Source organism: Lemur catta, chromosome 19, assembly GCF_020740605.2.
Source record: "Lemur catta isolate mLemCat1 chromosome 19, mLemCat1.pri, whole genome shotgun sequence".
In the NCBI taxonomy this organism is placed as follows: domain Eukaryota; kingdom Metazoa; phylum Chordata; class Mammalia; order Primates; family Lemuridae; genus Lemur; species Lemur catta.
Window position 1 is genome coordinate 13,775,540 of NC_059146.1, and position 24,429 is coordinate 13,799,968.

The 24,429-nt window shown below is 37.5% G+C and overlaps 1 protein-coding gene across 1 annotated transcript; it reads left to right on the forward strand.

The window, feature by feature from the left end:
* The first annotated feature begins 5,665 nt into the window (after positions 1-5,665).
* Positions 5,666-18,802, forward strand: ENAM (enamelin). The gene is made up of 8 exons (XM_045532423.1): positions 5,666-5,779; positions 7,730-7,798; positions 7,921-7,965; positions 8,832-8,873; positions 10,455-10,721; positions 11,723-11,785; positions 13,295-13,348; positions 15,907-18,802. Exons 1-8 carry the CDS (start codon positions 5,726-5,728, stop codon positions 18,757-18,759), a joined length of 3,447 nt encoding a protein of 1,148 aa, XP_045388379.1. The 5' UTR covers positions 5,666-5,725; the 3' UTR covers positions 18,760-18,802.
* Positions 18,803-24,429: the final 5,627 nt, after the last annotated feature.

Consider the following 24,429-nt stretch of genomic DNA (forward strand, 5'->3'; position numbering starts at 1 on the left):
TAAATTCTTGGTGGGGGATCATAGTACCTATCCCATAGGGTTTTTGTGAATACTAAATAAGTCATCTAAAGCACTTAGCACAGGACCTAGAACACAGTAAATGAAGTTATTATCATTATACATTCCAAATTGCTTTCACTATAAGAGAACAGTAATTAGGCAGAGTTTATTGTCACTATTTTGTTTTATTAATTAAATTATTTATATAAATATACATATGTATCTGCTCAAAAAGTTTTTTAGACAGTTCACAGCAGGAAATAGTAATAAGGTTAGTAAAATTAGAAGGTAGGTACAAGCAGAAAGTTCGCAGACAGGCTCAATATAGGGTCAGAGGCAGAGTCATCATAAAACTAACAAAGCACAGGCCTTTTCTACACCCTAGGAGGGGCCCAGACAATGTGTTCACATGGCCTTCAGTTTTTGTAAAATTTGCCCACAGTTGGTTAAGACTGCTGTCTCTTTCCACTCCCGTGTTCCCTTCACCACACTTCTAAAATCAAATGATACTGGAATAGCCATGGGTATTTCAAGGAAGTTGAGATGGGGAGACATTTAGTGTGGGTTTACTGGGATATCTTTAATGTGATTCACAGAAGTTTCCGTATGTAGTTAAAATATTGGTAGCCATGCTCATGTAGGAATGTCTTCCAGGAACATTCCTACCTCCCACGCCTGACTCTCAATGCCTACTCATTCCATATGTGACCCAAAGATACAAGACCAGAGGTCATGCTGCAATGGGAATGTGTCTGTGGCAGCTGGCATTAGAAACATGGGTAGTTGAGGAAAAATAAGGCTTGAAATGTGCAGAATCAGATGCTATTATAGAGTTGTATCAGGAAGTTAGAAGAAATAATGTTATTTTCCTGGATGTTGTGATATTTGTACTATTTGTCACCTTTTTAACATCTGAAATTTGTTGCAACTTTTTCTTATCAATGTTTGTGTTGTTCTTATCTATTTGTTCTTTTCCATTTTTTTCTTACCAAAACAAATATTTATTTACATTCTTACCTAATTTTGTGTTCTTTTTCTTAAAGAGATCTTTTCCAATTTTATTAGCTTAGGCTTCTTATAACCTGGATCCACTGTAATTAAATATCAAACTTAGCTCCAAGTTTCTTAGTAACCAGAGTGACGAGGAAACACAGAATGTTACATGCTTCTTTTTATGGCAAAGGAGGCAATAAACCATTACAATAGTTATAAGAAAAGTGATCAAATATAAAGTATTATTTCCATGGTGAGATGCCATCACAACAAGCTTATATGCAGTGTAAGAAATAGAAAAACAACTAACACGTATGGAATTTACTATGTTGTAAGCACCGTGTGTATACGTTTTTCAGTATTTCAACCCCCAAGGCCTGTGTTTTTAAGCATTGGGTTACATGTTCTCCTAAAAGTGAAGAAAGAATGGAGTACAAGATAATCCTATTTGATTTTACATCACTTTAAAGCTGATCTTGACTATATATGAGAGTTCTTATTGCTCAGAGCTCCAAAAAAAAACATTACCTCTGAGGGTGGTCCAGATAACCGCCCACCAACAGGTACTCACTGACTTCACTGAGTAACTTTTTCTAGACCAAAAGCTGAATTTAAATTGAACAGAATCGGATGAACTTTATGATCCAGTTTCCCTTTTCTATATTCTGTTTATGTAGATGCTTAATTGCTCTTTTGGAGGTTTCTTTGCTTGTTTTTCTGTCTTTTCTTAATGAGTAAATAAGCACAATGAGGAGAAATATTCTTCAGAAATCTTTAGTAAATGTGCCAGTGATGAGTAAATTAAAGCTTAGGAAAGCTCTAATAATAATAATAGGCAACATTTATTTATCTATTTATTTATTTATAATATTTATTTGAGATATTGTGCTAAGAGCATTAAATGAATTATCCCATTAAATTCTCAACAAATCCATGAAAGGAATAGTATCATTATCCCCCAATTTACAAACAAGGGAACTGAAGCTTAAAGAGATTAAGTCACTTGACCAAGATTTTAAAATAAGTTGCAGAAGCCAGAATTGGAATCCACTACTGAGTTCTAGTTCAGAAAATTTCCTATCCGAATATTCTGTGCAGGATAGGCAGGCGCCTAAGATACGGTTTTACATGAAGAAGCCTCTTAGGAAATGTTTGTGGTATAAAATATTATTAACTATTTAATCTGTGAGAGTTTAAACTGCACCTTTTCTTCTCTTATGGTAGAAGAGTTTCTCAGATCTAGGGCCTGAGAATATGCTATATAAATTGTTTCAGAGACAAGTCAAGGTTAAGGATGCGACGTGGCCCCAGTAATGGATCCCTAAGACCCAGATTTCAGGGTCCTGCAGTATTGGAGTGCTTGCTAATAAAAATCCACAGAAGTTCAGCTCAATAGCTGTGCCATAGAAGAGGATCTATTTGCTCTGAGAACTATGACTGTGTTTATTACTCTCAGATCCTTAGTAAATCATTCTAAGGTATTAATATAATGTGGATCCATAAAAGTACCTTCGTGCATTGATAAGTCAGCCACTGATAGTCATCTTCTAGGGGCCAGGTATTTTATATTTATTATTTCATTTATTTCTTAGAAGAAACTTACGGGGTAGATAATATTTCCTTCATTTTACTGAACAGAAAACTAAACAGTCGGATAATTTTTGGAAGGTTTAAACTCAGAACTGGCAGCTCTAAACCCCAGACTTTTTCTACCATATCTAGAGTAAGAAATCAAAAGACTTTTCTGGTCCTAGTGGCTTAAAATCTAAAGCAATGAGAGGATATTAATAATTGGAGACAAAGAGAAGTGAGGAGGTCACAGACCCTTGGAGGACATGAGTTCTTTTCCAGGAGAAAAAAAATGCGTTCACACACAAGTGCACAAATTCTTATGTGCAATGTCTTAGGTTTACAGATCCCAGATTAAGATGCTTTGTTTTAGAGATGAGAAGGGAAATATAGATAAAAAACAAAGAGATACATTTTTAAAAATTAAAAAGCCAAATCATAGACACGTTCACAAACAGTTGTAATTGTTTGGAGGGAAAAAAAGTTACAAAATAACTAGGGATAATTCAAGTAAAGGGGGAAAACATCACAAAGGACTGGTTTCAAAACATTTTATAGAGTGAAGTACCTTCTTACTGGTTTTTGTTTAATTTTTTTATTTTAACAGATTTAGGGAATACAAGTTGAATTCTGTTACATGCATATATTATATAGTGGTGGAGTCTGGACTTTTGTTGTACCTATCACCCAAGTAGTGCACATTGCACCCCATACATAATTTTTCTTAAAGAAAAAGAGATTTCATTAATCCCAATTCAACCCAACACTATTAAGAGTTCACTCATGCAATAGTTTAGCTGGAGTTTATTTATTTATTTTTTTTTATTTCAGCTCATCATGGGGGTACATAAGTTCAGGTCATATACATTGTCCATGTCCCGCCCATCCCCCCGAGTCAGAGTCCCAAGCGCGTCCGTTCTCATTCTCCAGACAGTGCGCCTGGCACTCATCATGTAGAGATACCACTTAACTCCGGTGAGAATGGCCTTTATCAAAATATCCCAAATAGCTGGAGTTTAGAAACAAGTATTATTTCATGACTACTAACCGCCTGTGTGGCAGAGGGAACAAGGGTAAATACAGAAACCAAGCCACAGTGAGGTTTAGCAGCAACTCCCAGCAACCTATATGGCTAAGGCCAAAATCAAAAGTCCTGCCTCCATGTTAATGGCACAGACACAGGCCGGGTCATCCAGCTTCACAACTCCCATTTCACCTCCAAGAAAACACTGTCCCCTAGGTGTCCTGCCATTTGCAAATTCATCTCAGTGGACACATGTGTTATAATTGCTACTCCGTGTCTATAAAATCAGACAAGGGCAACCAAGCACTTGAAGCAGATATACCTTTGCACATCTTGGATACACACAGACTTAAAAGATATTCCTAGCTTAATGTAAAGTCAAATATTCTAGCACAATTTTATTCTTTGTGGCACTAAACTTGGGGAGCAGGGGGAGCTAAGAAAGGCAGTGTTATTTGCCCCAAGAGAAAGGACATGGCACTTCTTATGCCTTGGAAGAACAGCACCACGTGCAACCACTGGATGAACTGATGTGCACAATCGTACCAAGTAGGAACCAGCTTTTGGCATTAAATTCAATCATGCTTAGTTTTTAAATACCCACATTAAAATAAACAAATATTTTCCTTGTGAGGCCATAAGAGAACAGGAGAATCCAATTTCAGCAAAGATGGCAAAGGTTGCTCTTGTCACTTAAAAGTATAATTGGCCCATTTATTTAAAAGTGGATTCTTTATTATGGAAAGTCAGATATCGGAAAAAAATTCATAATATAACCCCTTCAGTGAATTTCTCAGCTCCTAGCTTCATGTATTATCATGAATAGCTGAGAGTTCATTTTACCCAGCTCTTTTAAAATTCTGAATCCCCAGTGTCTAAACTACAGCCAACATCAAGAAGAACACTATGTCCTGCTAGCCTTATGTAATACAAAACAAATAAAGTGACTGAGTTGTCCATGGGTGTAACATTGCAGGTCATTTTAATTACATATAAAATTAATTAAATATATAAAACTATATATATAGGCCTGCTTTTTGATGAAAGCTAATGATTTATGACAATAGCATATAGTTAATATTCACTTTTGTTCCTAAAATATCTTTGTCTAAACAAAGTTTCTGTACTTCAAAACCCAAATTCACCAAGGAAAGCATCTTCTAAATCTTACTGCTGTAAGCTCATTTTCCTGGACTGTTATTATACATAATAAGAGACTTGATTTGACAGCTCCTATAATAACACATTATAAATTTTAAATTGGGTGTGCTTTTTTTACCTTAAACTCTTGTGATTGCAAAACCATTTTCCTCAAAGCTGATTGGTTATACACGTCTACAACAGTGCTTAAATGTGACCTTGCTATGCCAGGCTTTCTGACAAGGAGGAATCTTTTTATTTTGAGCATTTTTGGTACTGGACATGACATCTGCATGAAGCATTTTTGTTTTATTATTAAGAAATAAATGTGTCTTTCTCCTTGAGATCTCCCCGGCTTCAGCAATTTGTTGTCATTTCCACTAGACCATTAAAAATATATTTCAAAGAAAGGCTAACAAAATTCAAGTAAAAGTCATTTTTTTATATATCACAGCATCTAACTGGCATTGGGTGAGTATTATAGATTATCAGCATAAATTATATAATGCCAAATAATGAAGGTAATTCATAGATGTTAACTGACGCCCTTATTGCATTCCTTGATGTTGGTTTTATAATGATTGTTTGCAGACTAATCTTCTGATAAAACTTTAAATTCCTTGCTTTATTTGGTGTATTTGTTTTTTTACAAGTTTCCTTCCAACGTACTTAGAGCTCCTGTCATACTGTACTTTTGTACATTTCCCCATAGAGAAGTCTAGCTTTGTCCACATCGCACTAGACGTACAAAATACATCACCTGTGTCATTTTCTCTCCCCTTTATCTTTCACCCTACTCTTAACACAACAGATTCAGCTTGATTTTGAAGACCCTCCAACAAGGGCGTGAGTAGATAAAATAATTAACATGACATGTGCCACCTTAAAGCTGAAGCTTTGCTATTCGTTTCATTTAATTGTTCCATTTCTTTCTTTGAGTTTCTTCTCATGTTAAATCTGTATTTTTCTTAAAAGGCTTATGAAAATTTTGGTGAAAAAATGTTGCTGCTTCAGTGCAGGCATGGAGCTTCTTTTTCTAAGCTAGATAACTTGGTGAGTATTTTCATTTCTTTTTCTCAGTATATACCGGATCTCAAACTAGATATTGTCAGAAGTTCACTTGAGAAGACAAAACATTATTTAAATATGTCAGAAGGGCCAGATGCAGTGGCTCACACCTGTAATCCTAGCACTCTGGGAGGCCGAGGCAGGAGAATCGCTTGAGCTCAGGAGTTTGTGGCCAGCCTGGGCAAGAGCAAGACCCCGGCTCTACTAAAAATTGAAAAATTAGCTGGGTGTGGTGGCATGCACCTGTAGTCCCCGTTACTCGGGAGGCTGAGGCAAGAGATCGTTTGAGCCCAGGAGCTTGAGGTTGCAGTGAGCTATGATGATGCCACTGCACTCTACCCAGGGCGACAGAGCAAGACTCTGTCTCAAATAAATAAATAAATAAAATAATTATGTCAGAAGAACCAAAGAGCATCTGTGTTCACACATGGAATGGAAGAAGAACTTACACAGTTATTGTACTTTGTAGCAATCATTATGAGTGTTATTTTCAATTCAAAAGATAATTAAATTATAGACTTTTATCAAATCCTGGACTTTCAGAGATGGAAGGAATCTTAAAAGCCATCCAACATAACATATTAGTTTTACAAAAGAGAAAATTAGTGGCATCATATATTTGCAAAATAAAAGGCCACATAGTCCTACATGAGTGTGCAGCATTATCACTGTGACAGCTGCTATAGAGTTGAAATGAATGATTAAGCAAGAGAAAAATCAAATATCCAAAAGTTCCCCAAAATCTTGGGCCATAATCTTAGAAACATTTAGAAGGAAAGCCTTCACCGGTATTCCCTTTATTGGCTTCCTTGTATTGTTGTAGCCTGTATTAAACACACTAGTTTCGACTGTTATTTTTAATTCTCTATGATGTTATAACTCTGAAAATCTTTAGTTAGTAGGACTTTTACATATTACTGCTTCGTTTGTTTAATTACACTCTCCCAATTTCTCTGATATTCACAATATAGTTGATTATACCTACAATTTGGGGAAAAGTCAATTATAAAAATGTTAAAGTATCCTTTAATTATATACTACTGCAATGGAAAACAAATAGAAGCATAAGCATTGACTCAAATCACTGCTAGGTGCATTTTGTTCCCAGAAAAGGAAGAAAAAAACAAAAGGAATGAGCAACTATTAGGTGTGTACATGTTGGTTACTATGCTAGGAATCGAGCTGTATCTGATATATCATGAAAATGAATCATTCTGATTAAAATCTTTACTGTGTGCAAATAGAAACGAGTGTCTTAAGGAATTACCCTAGTAAGTGCTTCAGAATAAACTTTGATCAAAGATGTAAATACAAGTCTTAATTTTACAAGGCTTGCTTAATTAACTAGATTGGCATGAATGAAATCCACAAAAACAGTCTTCAAACTTCATATATAAGTCTATAGTTTCAACATTTTACTCTACAGTTTAATCAAGGTATCTAATGAAGAGATAAATTTACATTTCTGCCTATTTCTTCCTATTTTCCTGACTGGACCTTGAGCAGAAGTGATTTTTAAAAGAAGAATGATAATAATAATAATGATAATAATAGAAACAATAAGAGAGAAACAAGAAAAAATGGGATTCTGGAACATTCCAGTTTATTTCATTGGCCTCTATATAATGGAATATTGTTCATGGCATCCTAGAAAATAGAACAATGCCCTGATTTTGGAGTATGCCCCCATTGAAACTGAGATTATTCTGTATAGTGTATGTAACTGGACATGACTATGCCTTTCTAAACCAACCTAGCAACTGGAAACTCAAACCCATCAATATTCCTATTTTTTGTGTAACCTTGTAATTAAATATTCTAATGCTATCTCTGTACTCTCCTTGACAGACAAGTGGGTTAGTATCTGGATAAGTGCAGAGTGCCTTTAGCATAATTATTTCACAGTCCAAAATTAAATTCAGTTTTGTATTCCAGGTACCAAGAGGAAAAATGAAGATTCTCCTGGTCTTTCTAGGTCTGCTTGGTAATTCCATTGCTATGCCAGTGAGTATTTTTTAAATGTTAGGCCCTTTCTTTGTGTTCTGTCATTGTGTAGCTTGGAGACAACTGTAGAGCTTGTTTCCATTGATGTTCCGCATTTGTCACTGTTATTCTCTCAGTTCCAGATGCACATGCCCCGAATGCCTGGATTTAGCAGTAAAAGTGAGGAGGTATGTACGTTCAGTCTCAGGGGAGTTTTCCAGAGTCCTGTCCTAGAAGTTTATAAGATAGGAGGATATTGAAAATTTTTCTGATATGTAAAATATCTTATGAAAGAGGTAAAGGGAGGGAAAATTTCAAGTTTTAAACTCGGGAGGCTGAGGTGGGAGGATCCCTTGAGCTCAGGAGTTTGAGACTGCAGTGAGCTATGATCATGCCACTGCACTGCAGCATGGGTGACAGAGCAAGACCCTGTCTCTAAAAACAAAATAAGTAAATGAATAAGAAAATCTTAAAACTCTCAAATGAAGGCAAAGTAGTAATTTCCTCACTATCATCCTACCTATGTGTTTCAATGCTCATGTTTAAGGTAAATGTGGATGTATGGTAAAATCTACTTGATGTTAACTTGTTTGATAAGTCTTTTAGCTAGCATAGGTAGCTGTTTATACCAAGGGTTATTATCAGAAGGTAGAAGCTTAAAAATCTAAATATCTTTTACATGACTCACACCCAGGATCATTAACCAAATTCAATACACATCAAAATGAAGAATCATCTTGTCACATAGTTTTCACATTCTCAAATCCTGAACTCCAAAAGAACAGAACATTCAAAAACTTCAAAGTAGACCAGATTTTTCATTTTTTATTATTTTATATTGATTCTTCTCAAAATAAAATTCTGACTTAAAAATTAAAGTTTTCTAAAAGTTTCTTTAGTTGTATATTTATTTTACATTCGTGCATAACTAGTATAAGCTAACTATGACTGTTGTGCTTCAAAATTGGAAATTTAACTTATTTCTTATGATTTGTGGATTGATTGAAGAAAATTTTCACTTTGTGTCGCAATAATTGGGTCCCTTTGGTTGCAGATGATGCGGTATGGTCAATTCAACTTTCTGAACTCCCCACATGTAAGTTCATCTTTATGTTGTTTCAGATGATTTCTTGTTTGTATTCAGATAGCTCCATTATAAGGTTTGTCTTAGCTAATAGAGACACCAATCTATATGTATTAATTACAATATAATCATTATAAGAGTTTCAAGGGGAGAAAAATCCTTTCACCTGCTCCCTCATACCAAATTTTCTACTTATTCATTGTTCTTTCATGTAAATCAAAATAATTTGTTAATTATAAGAAAAATTGTATATATATCCAAGAAAATTCATTCTGGAAAAATATCCCACAAAAGATTTCACAAATAAGGACAAAAAAATTATATACTAAATACTGGTGGGGGATAAATTTTAGTTGGATTATTTAAAAAGATAATGCTAAAATTATGAAATAAGTTTTTATGTTATTTAAATACATGTAGGTTATTCTTGTCACTGTATGTTAATCGCAGAATAAACTAATAATGAATCAAGTATCAGTTGGATCTTCTGGCATAATTTTTCTAACAAAATTGAATGAAAGCACAATAATACTAGACATCACTTTTGACTTTCATAGCATGATCATCAGTGCCGTTTTAGGGGAAACAGTCAAGGACTTCATCAATTTTCTCTTAATCCTTTTTATTCAGATGATTCTCTTTTAAATCCCCTTGCCTAAAATCATCATCATTGTTAATTTTCTCTTCCTCAACTTTTGATTGGCCCAACTTTTTCAAACCCCCTTTCTTGATTTTGATGACGTTGCCAGTGATTTGAAATTTTCACCAACTTAATTGTCATGAAATTCTGCATCTTGATGCAAGGTTTGCAATTTTGTCTTCCATCGATCACATATTTTGGGTACATCATGCAATAGATAGCAAGAGACTAATTACTGAGAACTGGGGATAGAGACGGGTGTTAAAACAGGAGGAAATGTTTGGGAACTGATGTTGTAAGACTGATAATTCATAAATTATCATAAATTCATAAATTAGAATTTTCAGATTATAACTCCTTTTGCTTCCCTGCCCAATCTTGTAATTGTTGAGATTCTGATAATGAAAACAGAATTAATGAAGATCCATCTGCAAACCAGGAAGCTTAGGCACCATATAAGTGTGTTTACACAGATTAAATTTTTATTCTCTTTTTCTTTTCTTTTTTTCTTTTTTTTTTTGCTGTTGTTGTTTTTTGCTTTATAGTCTCACTTCCTTATCTTAGTTTTGTTTTTTCTCCTCTTTATTCAGCTTTGTAACAAGTCACCTGTGTTCTGAACCTGACATTAAACCCTCCATAACCTTACCTGTACATTTCTTACCTGAGTCACAGTTTCAGAGTTAGAAAATCATCAAATTCTTAAACTGAAATTTCTCATCAAATTCTGCCTTTAGGTTTGTTCAGTTGTTTGGCTTTCTGGAAGACTGAAGTTCATTTCTATAAGACAACATTTAAAGAAATTCTAGCTAAAGATCTTGAAGCTTCCATTGTTGAGTCAAGTTGCATAGGATTTTTAAGCTCCTTGGCTGAATTTTGAAGGCTGACATGAGAGGGTGGGGAGAGACTGAATCTCAACCCCAGTGTAACCCCACTGTTTTGTGCTACCCTTTCAGATGGTGCCCTTCGGCCCTATGTATGGAAATGGTTTGCAGCTCCCTCAGCAGTTCCCACAGTACCAGATGCCCATGTGGCCTCAGCCACCACCAAACACCTGGCAGCCACACAAACCCTCAGGATCTAAACGCCAAGGCAAGACTGACCAAACGCAAGAGACCCAGAAACCCAACCAAACCCAGCCAAAAAAGCCACTGCAAAAGCAGCCTTTGAATCAGCCACCACATGCCCCAACTGAGCCCAAAGAAGAGGATCAGCCACCTCAGGTGAGGCTTGCCCAGAAACATTCCAAATTGGAGTCATAAATGGCCTCGGAGGGATGTGGAGGGCCATGCCACCCCGACATGCACAGTTGCTCCAGAACTCCTCAATATAGGCACTATTATGTGGCAATACTATCTTTTGTTTTGACATTAACCCAAAACTGCATGGAAAGTCAACTCCAGCCTTGTTTGATTCAAAATTACCCAAATATTGTTGCCTTAAAGAAGCTCCTTTTAAAATACAGAGGCAACATAACGTGGTGTAATAACATGAGCAGTAATGAAAGAGTCAATAAACAAAGGTTCAAGTTCCACGCCCAGCCCTTATTAATTGTATGATCTTGAACAAGGCACTTCACCTTTCTAGATTCCGGTTTCACCCTGAGTAAACTAAATGGTTTCTTAAGTCTCATCCAGATCTATGCTTTGATGATCTAAAATATTGCTCTGAAATTAAGATTGCTTCCAGTGCATCAGGACAACATAAGTGTCGTCCTGATGTAAGGCAAGAAGATGTGCAAATGGTTTCTCAAGCTCTCATCTAGTGCGGCAGTTCAAAAATACTGGCTTTTAGACAGTTAATATTTATTATCAGACACTATTATAGACGTAGGGAATACATAATTCAATAAAAGGACACTCCTGGATTTGAATACTGGTTTCAATCATTCATTAACTGTGAGATTTTGGGCAAGTGACTTAACTTCTCTGAACTTAATAATCTTAAGTAAAAATGGGAAAAATAATAGTATGTATCTTCTATGGTTATGGGTGGATAAAATGAGTTTAACAATATAAAATGCTCAGCACAGGGCCTGGAACATAAGTGTTCACTATTACTAATAGTTATTGTCATTATCATCTTTGCCCTAAAAAAACACAAAGCACAGTTTGATGCAAAGAGAGTTGTAGACCCTCAAGTTTCTATTGTATTTAGCTGATTTGTTTTACTTTTTGTTTATTCTTCTCAATTCATGTCACTCTGACTCTTTCTTTGTCTCTAGGCATTCCCACCATTCGGCAATGGGCTATTTCCCTATCATCAACCACCATGGCAAATCCCACAGGTGAGAATGTTTTTACACTAGAAGGGAAAAATAATATCAGTACGTATAGTTTAAATTAATGTAAATTCATACACTCTAATGGAATACCACATCCCAATTGGTAGAGAGTAGGAAACAAAATCATCCCATCAGTAATCATGCAGAAAAAAATAATTTTTTAATGAATTTCTATGCTCAAATTGGTGACATGAACACAGCCTAAATCCCCAAACAGATACTAATAACTTAGTTAATAAATTAATCTTAAAAAGTTGTGCTACTTCATTACTATACCCCTACTTCCTTAAGAGATTAGAAAACACAGATTATTCTCATTTAATGTAATGGAGAAATTAGGACAAAATGGAGTTTGAAAACTACAAGGTAAGCTATGATTAGACTAAGATATTTCCATCCTATCTTATTGTTTCTAGCCACAGATACATCATTATAAATAATCTTGCAAAATAGTATTTATTTATAAGGATGCTTAAAGAATCCTTTGAGGTTTAAAATCATTAAAAAATAATATTTAAATTATAGCATAGACATTAAAAATATGAATGGCAAAATAAATTTTTAAACTAAAGAAACATTAAAGGCCAATTGCTGTTCAACAAACAAAACAAGAAATATCTGGTAACTGTTCATTCAGCTATTGCATAAGTTTTGCTTGTCTACAACTCTATAACCAAGAAAGCTTTTTACCAACAAGGAACAATTTATTTCAAGGAGTTAAGAGTTCCTTACATTTTTCTCCTTAAGAGTGACTTCCTTTTACTGGCCATACTGAACTAGAAACTAAAACAGTACCAGGTAAAAATTGTAAAAGCAGATAAACATGATTTTTATTGCTGAAGTAACTATTAATCTCATCTACTTAGAACTTCTTGAAAGTCCACAGGAACCAAAATGTTTTTCCAAACCTTCTCACTGTGTAGCAATCCCTAAGCAGTAACTCAACCTCCAAGTTTGATTAGGAAAATTAACCATGTTCAAATAAAAATGTTATAGTAACAATCCAAGAAGGACTGTCAGTTTGTCACCCTAAACATGAAGCAGGCATTCTGAAAGTAACATTATTTAATCTTTATTATTAGATGTTCTAATATGGATATTTAGATCCTAATAGCACTAAAATATCTCTCTGTTTCTCTGTCTCTCCCCCTCTGTCTCTTATTCTGTGTGTGTGTTTTTGTGTGTGGGGAGGGTATTTGTAGGGGATGGAAATTTTTTTTGAGTGCTGGAGGTAGTAAGGCGGAGTGATTGCTAGGAGATGCAGCCGTACAGCATGTTTTAAAGAAGATAATCTAGGGTTCAGGTAAAGCTTTTGTATTTACCGATATTCACTGTTGGATCTTAACTCTTAATAGTTAGATTCTGATAGCTAACAACTCAGAAGCTAAAAGCTCACGGTGCTAACACCTAGCTACTAACTTGAGCTGTTTTTATTCGTCTTGAAGTGTTACAAACAAAGCGTGGCACAGAAAGTGGTTGTCTCTTGTATTCATTGTATTCTTTACTTTTCAGAGGCTACCCCCGCCAGGTTATGGCCGCCCACCAGTCAGCAATGAAGAAGGAGGGGTAAGTACGATTAAAGCTACCTTCCCCATTAGGAATTATAGTCCATTAGTCCCTGATTTTTCATCCACATCCAATAAGAAAGTTAAAATCCAACACATGAACCTGTAGCTCAAGCTCCCAAGATTTTTAAAAAATATAGAAGTGAAACAAATCAAGCCAGTGACCTAAAGATCAATGCTGTACTCTAGACAGTGACAAACAAAGAAGTACACAAGAGCGTCTTAGAATGTTATCCTCAGGAAGGAATTCAGTGACCAGCTAACTCCTTTATAGCACAAACAAAATGAAGCCTGGAGAAGATAAATTATTATTCAATTTCACCTACTGAGTTACTAGATAAACTGGACCCAGAACAAAAGTTTTCTGATACCCTGTCCAATGGCTTTTTTACTATATGGCACTAGGAGAAGAGTCAAATGTATGTCACAGAGTGATATGCTCTTGAAATATTATAGCACTGTCATCATGTTAGTGATTGTGGCATAACACCCCATCCCTGGAGCTTACTTCCTCTTTTTCCCTAAATATGTGATAAGTCCTCAGTGAAGGTAGGAGGGATTGTTCTTAAAATAATGACATTGAAGATTACTGTGTCAGTAATAGGATAGGTGCTTTCAAGGATATTATTGTGAAAGAATCCCAAATAAAAATGGTTCAGATTAATTGTATGCAACCTAGAAACTGGCATTTCAAATTTTCACAAGCATAACATGAGAAAGCAAAGCAGAATGACCCAGGCAGCTACCATAGTTACCATAGGCATTAAAATGTCTATATTCTACCTCTTGAGGACACTGCCCAATTTCCTGTATGATGTTGTAGATATCTCCTCACCTGTCTGTCTCATCATCTCCATCCACAAACGGGGACAAAAACACTTTTTCTCTAGATTATATTTGTTTTAAGAGAGAAACTAAATGACCTAAATGCCACACAAATGTCTAACAAACATACTGACCGACAGAGCTCATGATAATTAAATCATTCATTAAACAAAAATTTATTAATCACTTCCCACTGTGCTAGAAAACAAGGATAAGAAGCGTCATGTTTTCCCTCAAAAACTTTACGTGGGAAAATAGAGTGAGAGAATCCCAGGAAAATAGGCAACTGAAATTCATGGGGATGCTCATTGCGTCAGAAGTCTCTACTGCTGTGGACACCTCAGGGTGGAGCCTGATTCCGCCCATGGAAGTCAGGACACAGAAGGTGGCAGTCAAGCTGTGTCCTGAAGGATGAGTCAATTTTGCCCAGACGGATAAATGTGTAGGTGGAGGAAGTTTCAATATAAAGAAGCCACGTTCAAAGGCTGAAACATAAAGACATGTAAAGAAGTAGAGAACTCAGAGAACTAATAGTAGTTGTGATTTGCAACTGAAAAAAAGCACAAGGTTGAGGAAATGAGGTGGACTGTAAAGGTTATAACCCAGATAGTTATAAAAATTATTATTATTATTATTGCATATAACACTTATTAGGCACTTATTAAGTACCAGGCACTGAGCATTATTTATGTTGCCTCTTTGAGTCCTCATGACAACCTATGAGGTGGTTATTATTTTACTATTATTGCCATATTACAAATGAATAAACCGAGGTTAGCCCAGCATCATCCTGTTAATACTGGTGGAACAGGGATTGTAATCCCCATCTGTCCACAGCCCAAATTTAGCACTATGCTATACTGCTTTGTATGTCATGCTAAGGGGATTGGAGTTTATCCTTTAAAGGAGAATGTTAAATACATATTTCAAGAGGAAACTGGCAGAATTTCCACATACACAACCCTACCTGCACCTCCCTGCCTCCACCCCCACCATGGCAGTGGAGAGGCAAGATTAGCGGAAAGTAAGATTATACAGGGAGCAGCCAGGAAGAAAAATGTTGGAATAGTTGAGGGGCACTGAGGATAAAGGAAGAGGGGACAAGATGAAAGTTTAGATTTTATGGAATGGGTCATTAATTGTCTGGGGAAATATGGGAGAGAGCAGAAACTTGGGAAACTGGGTAGATAGTGGTGAATGTTGCTTAAATACCGAATATCAGAGAAGGAGTTTTGAGGGGAGAGGAGCCTGGGGCTGGGTGCATTCAGTTGGAAGTACTCATGAAATCCTACATGGAGCAGCCTTACTGCTCCAACCTCAGGAGATGGTGTCATGGGCCAGAGTTATGCCTTTGGGAGTCATCAGCATGTATCCATGCTGAAAGCATTAGCGTGCAATAGATCATTTAGGCAGGTGTATAAAATGAGAACAGAAAAATGAGGAGGGTAGAAGATGGATTCCTTAATTTTAGAAGGAAAAAAACCCCAGATTTAGTATTAGGCCTAAAAAGAGAAAGCTGAGAAGCAGTGGTCAGAAGGAGGACCAGAAGAAAGAACCAGAGGGAGTAGGGTCATGGAAACCAAGGAGAAATCAAATTTCAGGAAGGAAAGTAAAGCCAGTGGTGTTAAAAGAAGCACGTGACTGATAAGATTTCCCTTTTACACTACAACATTGCAAGCAGCACCGTGGTGGGAAACAAAGAGTAATTATTGACTTCCACCTTCTTCCGTACAGAATCCTTTCTTTGGATATTTTGGATATCATGGCTTTGGAGGTCGCCCTCCTTACTATTCAGAAGAGATGTTTGAACAAGATTTTGAACAACCAAAAGAGGAAGATCCTCCTAAAGCAGAGAGTCCAGGCAAAGAACCCACAGTTAATTCAACAGTTACTGAGACTAATTCTACCCAACCAAATCCCAGAGGGGGTCAGGGAGGAAATGACACCACGCCAACAGGAAACGGTGGCCCAGGAGTGAACACTGGGGGCAGCCCTACAACCCAAAACAGCGTCATCCCATCCCCTGCAGTCAATGCTTCAGTCCAGGGAGTGCCAGGAAGTCAAATCCCGCGGAGACCAAGTCAGCCAAATCTTCGTGAAGGTTATCTGAATCCTAACATACGAAATTTTCCTTCAGGAAGACAGTGGTATCCCACTGGAACTGCCATGGGGCGCAGACAGAATGGGCCTTTTTACCGCAATCAACAATTTCAAAGGGTTACTCGGTGGAACTCCTTTGCTTTGGAGAGTAAACAGGTAGCTCCTTCAGTAAATCCAGCTTATCACAAAGCTTATCCTTCCACTTCAAGAGGCAATTATCCCAATTATGCAGCAAACCCAGCAAATATCAGAAGAAAGCCTCAGGAGCCTAATAAACACCCTGTGGGAACCAGTGTTGCTCCACTGGGTCCCAAACACAGTACTGCTAACCGCAATGAAAAAGTCCAAAATCCAAGGGAGAAGCCACTAGGTCAAAAAGAAAGAGTAGCGGTTCCTACAAAGGCTCCAAGTGGCCCCTGGAGAAACTCTCAACATTATGGAGTTAATAAATCAAATTATAAACTGCCTCCCCCTGAAAGTAACATGCCAGTCCCAAATTTTAATTCTATTGATCAACATGAAAACTCCTATTACCAAACAGGAGATTCCACAAGAGTCCCAAATTCTAATGGACAGACTCAAAGCCAGAATTTGCCCAAAGGAGTTGTTTTAGAGCCAAGAAGAAGTCCATATGAATCTGAAACTAAACAGCCAGAATTAAAGCACAGTACTTATCAACCTGTATACCCTGAGGAAATCCCTTCTCCTGCAAGGGAACATTTTCCTGCTGTAAAAAATACTTGGAACCACCAAGAAATCTCTCCACCTTTTAAGGAAGATCCCGGGAGGCAGGAAGAACATTTACCTCATCCTTCCCATGGCTATAGAGGAAGTGTTTTCTACCCTGAATATAACCCCTATGGTCCCAGGGAAAACTCACCATACCTTAGAAGCAATATGTGGGATGAGAGAGATGATTCTCCCAATACTATGGGGCAACAAGAAAACTCAATGTACCCTGTAAATACTCCAGACCAGAAAGGGACAGTCCCTTATAATGAAGAGGACCCAATTGATCCAACTGGAGATGAACCTTTTCCAGAACAAAATAAATGGGGTGAGGAGCTGAGCTTTAAAGGAGGCCCAACAGTGAGGCACTATGAAGGTGAGCAACATACCTCAAATCAGCCAAAGGAATATCTTCCCTATACCCTAGATAATCCATCAAAACCCAGGGAGGATTTTCCTTATAGTGATTTTTACCCGTGGAGCCCAGATGAGAATTTTCCGTCATATAATACAGCTCCTACTCTACCACCACCTGTAGAGAGCAGGGGCTACTATGCTAACAGTCCTGTTGGACAAGAAGAGAGCACTTTATTTCCTTCACGGAACTCCTGGGACCACAGGATTCAAGGCCAAGGGCAGAAAGAAAGAGGGCCATATTTTTACAGAAATTTCTGGGATCAGGCAACAAATTTATACAAAGCCCCAGCTAGTCCACCAGAACAGAAAGAGAACCAGCCCTTTTCCAGTAACTCCCCAGCTGGGCTTCAGAAAAATCCAATGTGGCATGAAGATGAGAATTTGAACTATGGCATGCAAATTACTAGGCTAAATTCACCAGAAAGAAGACATTTGGCTTTCCCAGACTTAATTCCTCAAAGTTACCCATCACGTCAAAAAGAAGCACATTTATTTCACCTGAGCCAGAGAGGTTCCTGCTGTGGTGGTGGCTCCCCAGGGCCCAAGGTTGATCCCCTGGCTCTACAAGACTATACTCCATCCTACGGTCTTGCACCAGGGGAGAACCAAGACACCAGCCCTTTGTATACAGAAGGTAGTCATACCAAGCATGCAAGACATGTAGTCTCCCCAACAAGTATCCTACCTGGCCAAAGAAACAGCTCAGAGAAGAGACTGCCTGGGGAAAGCCAAAACCCAAGTCCTTTTAGAGATGACGTATCCACTCTGAGAAGGAACACACCATGTTCTATGAAGAATCAGCTGGGCCAAAGGGGAATTATACCCCTTCCTGAAGCCAGTTCCCTTCAATCAAAGAACACACCTTGTCTCAAAAGTGATCTTGGAGGAGAGGGGGACAATGTTCTGGAACAAATTTTTGAAGACAACCAGGTCAATGAAAGAACTGTTGACCTAACTCCTGAGCAGCTTGTTATCGGTACCCCTGATGAAGGCCCCAATCCAGAAGGCTTCCAAAGTGAAGTCCAAGGAAATGAGAGTGAGAAGCAGCAACAAAGACCATCTAGCATCCTGCAGTTACCATGCTTTGGCTCCAAGTTAGCAAAGCATCACTCTTCTAGCACTGGAACTCCATCTAGCAACGGAAGGCAAAGCCCATTTGATGGGGATCCAATGATGCCTACAGAAAGTCCTAACACAATGGTTGAGTTAGCTACTGGGGAACAATTTAAGGGTATAAATGTAGACCCACTTAATGCAGATGAACACACTGCATTTGAATCCCTTCAAAAGGAGTCCAATCCACAGGACCAGGTACAAGACTGCTTACTACTTCAGGCCTAGGGATTATTTCAACCACAATTTCTTGGAGGAAGGAAAATAACTGATATTCTATACCAATGGTTCCCAGACTTTTTTCCCCAAGACTCAATTAAGTATCTGACCCTGTGGGTGATCCTTAAGTTTTTCCCCCTCCCAGCAATAGGAGTAGTGGCCCAGGTGGAACTAATGAGATTGGGTCTCTGGGGGTCACCAGACCCAGTATTGTCACTAATTAGTGCAGACCTAAAAAAAAAAAAAAAAAGGCAGAAAGGCCATGACCATCCCCACCTCAAACTTGTTGGAAGCCACTTGTCTGGGTTAATTTCCTTTTGAATTCTGAGTTCTCCTTTTTCCCCTTAAAGTTCCATACTTGCAAAATTATCTGGTTTTGCGAGACTGCAAGACAGATGAACTTTCCGTTTTACATGTGAAGATTACACATAGGTATAGTCCTGAAGCACTGTACATTTTTTTTTCTTGTACTGGTCTTGTCAGGTTTTTTTCACTCAATGTTCTTTTTTGAGCATCTTTTTCTTCCACAACCACTCTCGTTACCTTTATCATTCCCTTTCTTGGCTTCCTGTCTTCTTTTCCTTCTCCCTCAACCCTTCTATATTTAGCTTTCTAGTTTTCTTCTCCATCTTTTTCTATCCCTCTGTCACTTATTACATATCAAGCTGGCTGTTCATAACCATCACTAGTCTTTTCTTGACGTCTACCTCCTCATTCTGTCTTCCTCCCTACTCGTCTTCAGATTCTGTCTCCCAGTGTATCACTTGTAAACTAATCCCTCTCTTGTCTTTCCTTCCTTTGTCTTTTTTCCTGCTACACCATTTTATATCTTAAGACTGCATGTCACTCGATCCGTTTTTGTATCTACTCTCTAAATTCTACCCTAATTTTTTCTTGACCCAACTTAACCATCATTATAGAATATATTTCAGAAATAATAGACACTCATAATGACATTTGCTTTTAATTATCTCATGGCCTCTACCTGGTAGACACGGCTGAGTTAGAGGAACATACTCAAGAAGGGAAAACAGGATAGTTACACAGAACTAGCAGCCTAGGAAAAAGGCTTAGGAAAGTAGGGGATGAATAACTGAAGAAACTGTTGCTCTGGGACTGAGCATCCAGGAAAAAAGACTAGGACATGCCACACCCCATCACCAACTCGTAGTCTGCAGGATCGGTAGAGGACATAGAGGACATTTTGGGAAACACTGTCTTAAACAAATAAAACACTCAATGCTTAGCTTTGTTTACTAGTTCAGCATAAGTGATTTCACCAGCATGTGCTACTCCTAACATACTTATTCTTTATGTCCATGTGAATTATTCACAGACACATTTTCTTGGTATTTTGATTAAATAGTGTAAATTATTTTGTAAAGTAGATATTTCTGTATTGCCTTGTTTAGAATACATCTGGGTTTATTATTGTTATTATTGTTGATGGCATTTTGGCCTATTATCTGGATATCCCTTGCCTGGAGGGAAAAATTCTCAGAATAACCTAAAAACTTACCTTCTAACTTTAAGGAATTTCTTAGAAAAAATTTTCAAGGACAGATTTCTTAAGAAGATCTCAGAAATTTGGGGAAATACAATGCTTAAAACGTCCTGAAAAAAAATCTTTCCCTTGACTCTTCTAAAATACCTAGCACAGTATCTTATACATAAAAGGTACTCAATAAATATTTATTGATTGACTGACTTTCGAACGGCTTTCAACACACCCACAAAAACACTTTTCCTGTAGGTGAACTATCCGGGATGCTGAATGATCCACCACACTCTGTAGCTTTCTATGTATTTTTTTCTTTTTTCTTAATTTCAGTTCTTTTTTCTTTTTTTTTCATCTTTTTTTGCCTGCTACTCCATGGATTGGATGTAGCTTTCTATATTCAGCAACATTTGCATCATAGAATTTCAGCATAAGAAGAGATTTTAGAGCTAGGTTATCTAGGCCATCTAATAGTTGCTTAAAGTCCCCTCCCCTGAGCCAGTTTTATATTTCAATCAAACATTGAAAAATCATTAACTTATTCTGTATAAAACTGTCTTTTAAGAATTATCCTCTCGAAATAAAACTCTATTGTTTCACTAGGTTTTTTTTTTTCAAATTATTGTTTTGAAATCGCAATATGAATAGTTGATCGCAAGATACTCACTTTGTATTTTACCAAAATGTATGGGTCTTGTAGATGTTTTGGCAGATATATTGACACATCTGAATCTACAAGGCACTGCTTCTTAAATTATCATCTGAGACCTCGGTAGAATGTAGAAAGTATAATGTGACAAAAATATCTGTTGAATTTGAGAACATAAAAACAGGAGAAAATTTCCCTGGAGAAAATGACTCTTGATCTCATCGGCACAGGTATGCTTTTGCAAGCCTGGACACCAGACCTGACCTCCTTACAGTAAAAAATTAAATATCCTGTGTGCTCTTGCTCAGGTATTGAGTTTAAAGTTCTCAAAGTCTGCTCTCAAGTTAAGGCACACACAGTGGAGGTGGAATGTTCTGACAGTGAGCCCCTTGCCTCTGCGTCCTCCCCATCCCACCACTACTACCCCACTTCTATGGCAAGTTTCTATGTCACCAGCTGCTGATCCTGAAATGTATATAGTCTACGATGTCTTTAGTTGATAAAGTAAAAAAATATACATCTGAGTTTTACAAACACAGGATATAACCCAGTAAGGCTAATATATACTTGCTTTATAAGCACAATTTTTAGTCTACTTCTCTAAAGGATAACTGGGCATTGGTCCAGGTGACTGAGGGAAATCTTGCATTTCCTCACTTTATATAGAAAGCGAAGTAGGATGATACAATATAGGGTCTAGCCAGGTCTCTGGAAACTCTACCTAGTAGCCATTATCATGGAGCCATTGTCTTCTCTCTTTTTGGAGCACCTAAAGATGCAGATAACATATTCTACTTTGGTCACTCGCATCAGAGTCTTAACTATATACATCTTGAAAGAAAATTCACGAGAAATGACCTTTGAGTTATTTTTTATTACTTGTTTAGACATATCTCTGCCCACTTGTTTCCTCTTCTCTCACCCCAATCTCCTTCAGTCATGACCTTAAGTAACCTGAAAAAAGATTCATCTCACCCTCAGGAAACCAGACTTCATTTCTAATAACCGAAAAGGGAACCAGAAATGTTGGACTTAAAATCAGCAGCTCTGTCCCTTCCTCACAAAACTTTGTTTCACTGTGACTCAGGCCAACTGCCCAATTTATACGTGGAACACTTCACATGGTGGAAAATACATGTTCACCGTTTCACAATCAAATATAGCATTTAGTTTTGTCCACCTGTTCTTCCTTGCTGTTCCACCTCACCTCTAGTCCAACACCACCAGCCACTGAACATTTTCCTCTCACTTTGAATTTATAGTCAGTTAGATTTAGAAACAGAATTCAGCTGGCAACAAGCAAAATTCCATACTGGCAGATGAGAAATCTTCAAAGGAGGAAGCAAGGAGGAAGCTGAGCGCTAACTGGACACAGACGTAATTGTGAAATAGATGAAGCTGCTCTCAGTCCCCCCCCCAGACAAGGTTCTCTGCACTCCTGCTGCCCCATGTCCTCTGCTGAACACGCAGAACCCTTCATTTCTGCGCCTCATCAGAGCTTGGACAGTAATTACCTCTGAGCTTATCCAAATAACCTTATTTCATCCCTTTCTGCACTATATAAAGCAGTTGTTTGCTGTGGTTAAACCTGGTAAAAAGATTTTTTTTTTTTGAAAGTGTAGGCTAACATGCAGTCCTCCCAGATTGTCGAACATTCCCTTAAAGAGTGAAACTAACCTTGGCATATCGAGGGAAGGATAAGGGTAGAAAATTTTGTTTGGGGAGGCCCTGGTCAGTCCCTCAGTTGTTAAACCACATTGGCAGCTGCCTCCTTTAACTAGGATTCAGGCTGTTTGGTGATAGCGTTGCCTGCCATGCTTGCATTATTCAATATTTAACGTGTCTGTGGTTGCGGATTGTGTTAAAATGCAGATTTTGATTCAGTGGCTCTGGAGCAGGGCTCACCATTCTGCAGCATTGACACGCTCCCGGGTGATGATTCAGCCAGTCAGTGGGCCAAATTTGGAGTGGCAAAATGCTAGGCTGTTTCCTATAAATGAGTGACACCTTCACATTCACCAGGGAAGGAATAGAAAGATCTAGACCACTGAAGAAACTGAGTATCACCAACCTGAGGGCATGTGTATAAATGAAGCATGTGTATAAATGAAGTGAGATTGAGTAGAGAACACAAACAGAAAGAGGTGCAGGCTGGTCCTCTCTCTATTCCTACCTTTCTGTTATGCTTCTCCGTTTCTTGGCCTGGCTCATGTAGTTCTAGAAGCTTTCACTCTTCATCAGTGAAAGGCCTATTCAGTTATCATCTCTTCCAAGATTACCCCAGCCCTAACATCCCCAGCTTCTCTGAAGGCTCACAGCACATCATCTTTAGTATCTAATCACACATTTGTCTCATGTGCTTTTTCCTGTGTTAGTTTTGCCTGTAGAAGCAGCAGGAAAACTCCTAGAAAGTGAGACCCAGTTCTCATTCTTCTTATGTACCCCTCATAGCAGCTTGTGCTGTGCCGAGCACAAAGAAGATGCTAACATCACTTTCTCTTTAAATACATTACGCAAATGAATGAAAATTTAGAAGGTCCCCAAAATTAGTATAATTGATTAAAATTAGAAATTAGTTAATAATGATTAACATTCTTCTAATTATAAAATATTCAGGCATTGCAGAATATTTGGAATATACTAATACACTGAAAAGTAAAAGAAAGCGAATAAAAACATTTTGGCTTCTTTCCCTCAAGTCTTTTCTCATGTATGTGTAGGAGGGGTGTTCTTAAAGTCACTCTTTTATGCAATATCCTACGTTTTCCTCTTCAAGTTGAATAGCAATTTTCATAAAATTTAAAATAATTGAAATTTCATTTTTGTTGTCTATAAAATACTCTAAAGTATACATACCTATATTACCATTCCCTTGATGGTGGACTTAAAGTCTGCTATGAATTTTCACTGTTATAAATAATATTATTATAAATATCTCTATCCCGTTTTTGTCTGTATTTCTGGTTACTTCCTCGAAGTGGAATTGCTGGGGAAGATGGTCTGCAAATGTTTAGACAGGATAACATACAAAATTGAGAACATAGGCTTTGGAGTCTGACAGCCTCGGATCCAACTATCAGTTCTCCATATACTACTTGTAAAACCTTAGGCAGGTTACTTCATCTCTTTGCATCTCACTTTCATCGTTTGTATAGTGAAGAGAGTACTTATTTCATAGGGTGCTATATGAGGATTAAAGGAAACGATCCATGTTAAAACTGCATAGTCATTGCATTTCATAATTCAACCACTAGATGGGAGTGGAGGTTTGTAATTCTAAAGTAGTGGCTTGCAAGCAATTCCCAGCAGCAGAAGAACCTGAGAATTTGTGAGAACTGCAATTTCTCCAGCTGCACCCCAGAACTACTTAATCAGCAGATCTGGGGGCAAGGCTCAGCAATTTACTATAACGAATCTTCTAGGTGATTCTCATGTACTCTAAAATTTAAGAATCACTGATCTAATATGTATTTAGTTTTCTCTGATTTGTTACCTAGGCAGAGAGAAGAGCCAAAAGACAATAAACCCATAA

Excerpts from the sequence above, each read along its gene's own strand:
- ENAM (XM_045532423.1), top strand. The coding sequence starts at position 5,726 with ATGTTGCTGCTTCAGTGCAGGCATGGAGCTTCTTTTTCTAAGCTAGAT. Across the intron at positions 8,874-10,454 it reads ACTTTCTGAACTCCCCACAT|ATGGTGCCCTTCGGCCCTAT; the intron begins GTAAGTTCATCT and ends CTACCCTTTCAG. Across the intron at positions 13,349-15,906 it reads TCAGCAATGAAGAAGGAGGG|AATCCTTTCTTTGGATATTT; the intron begins GTAAGTACGATT and ends TCTTCCGTACAG.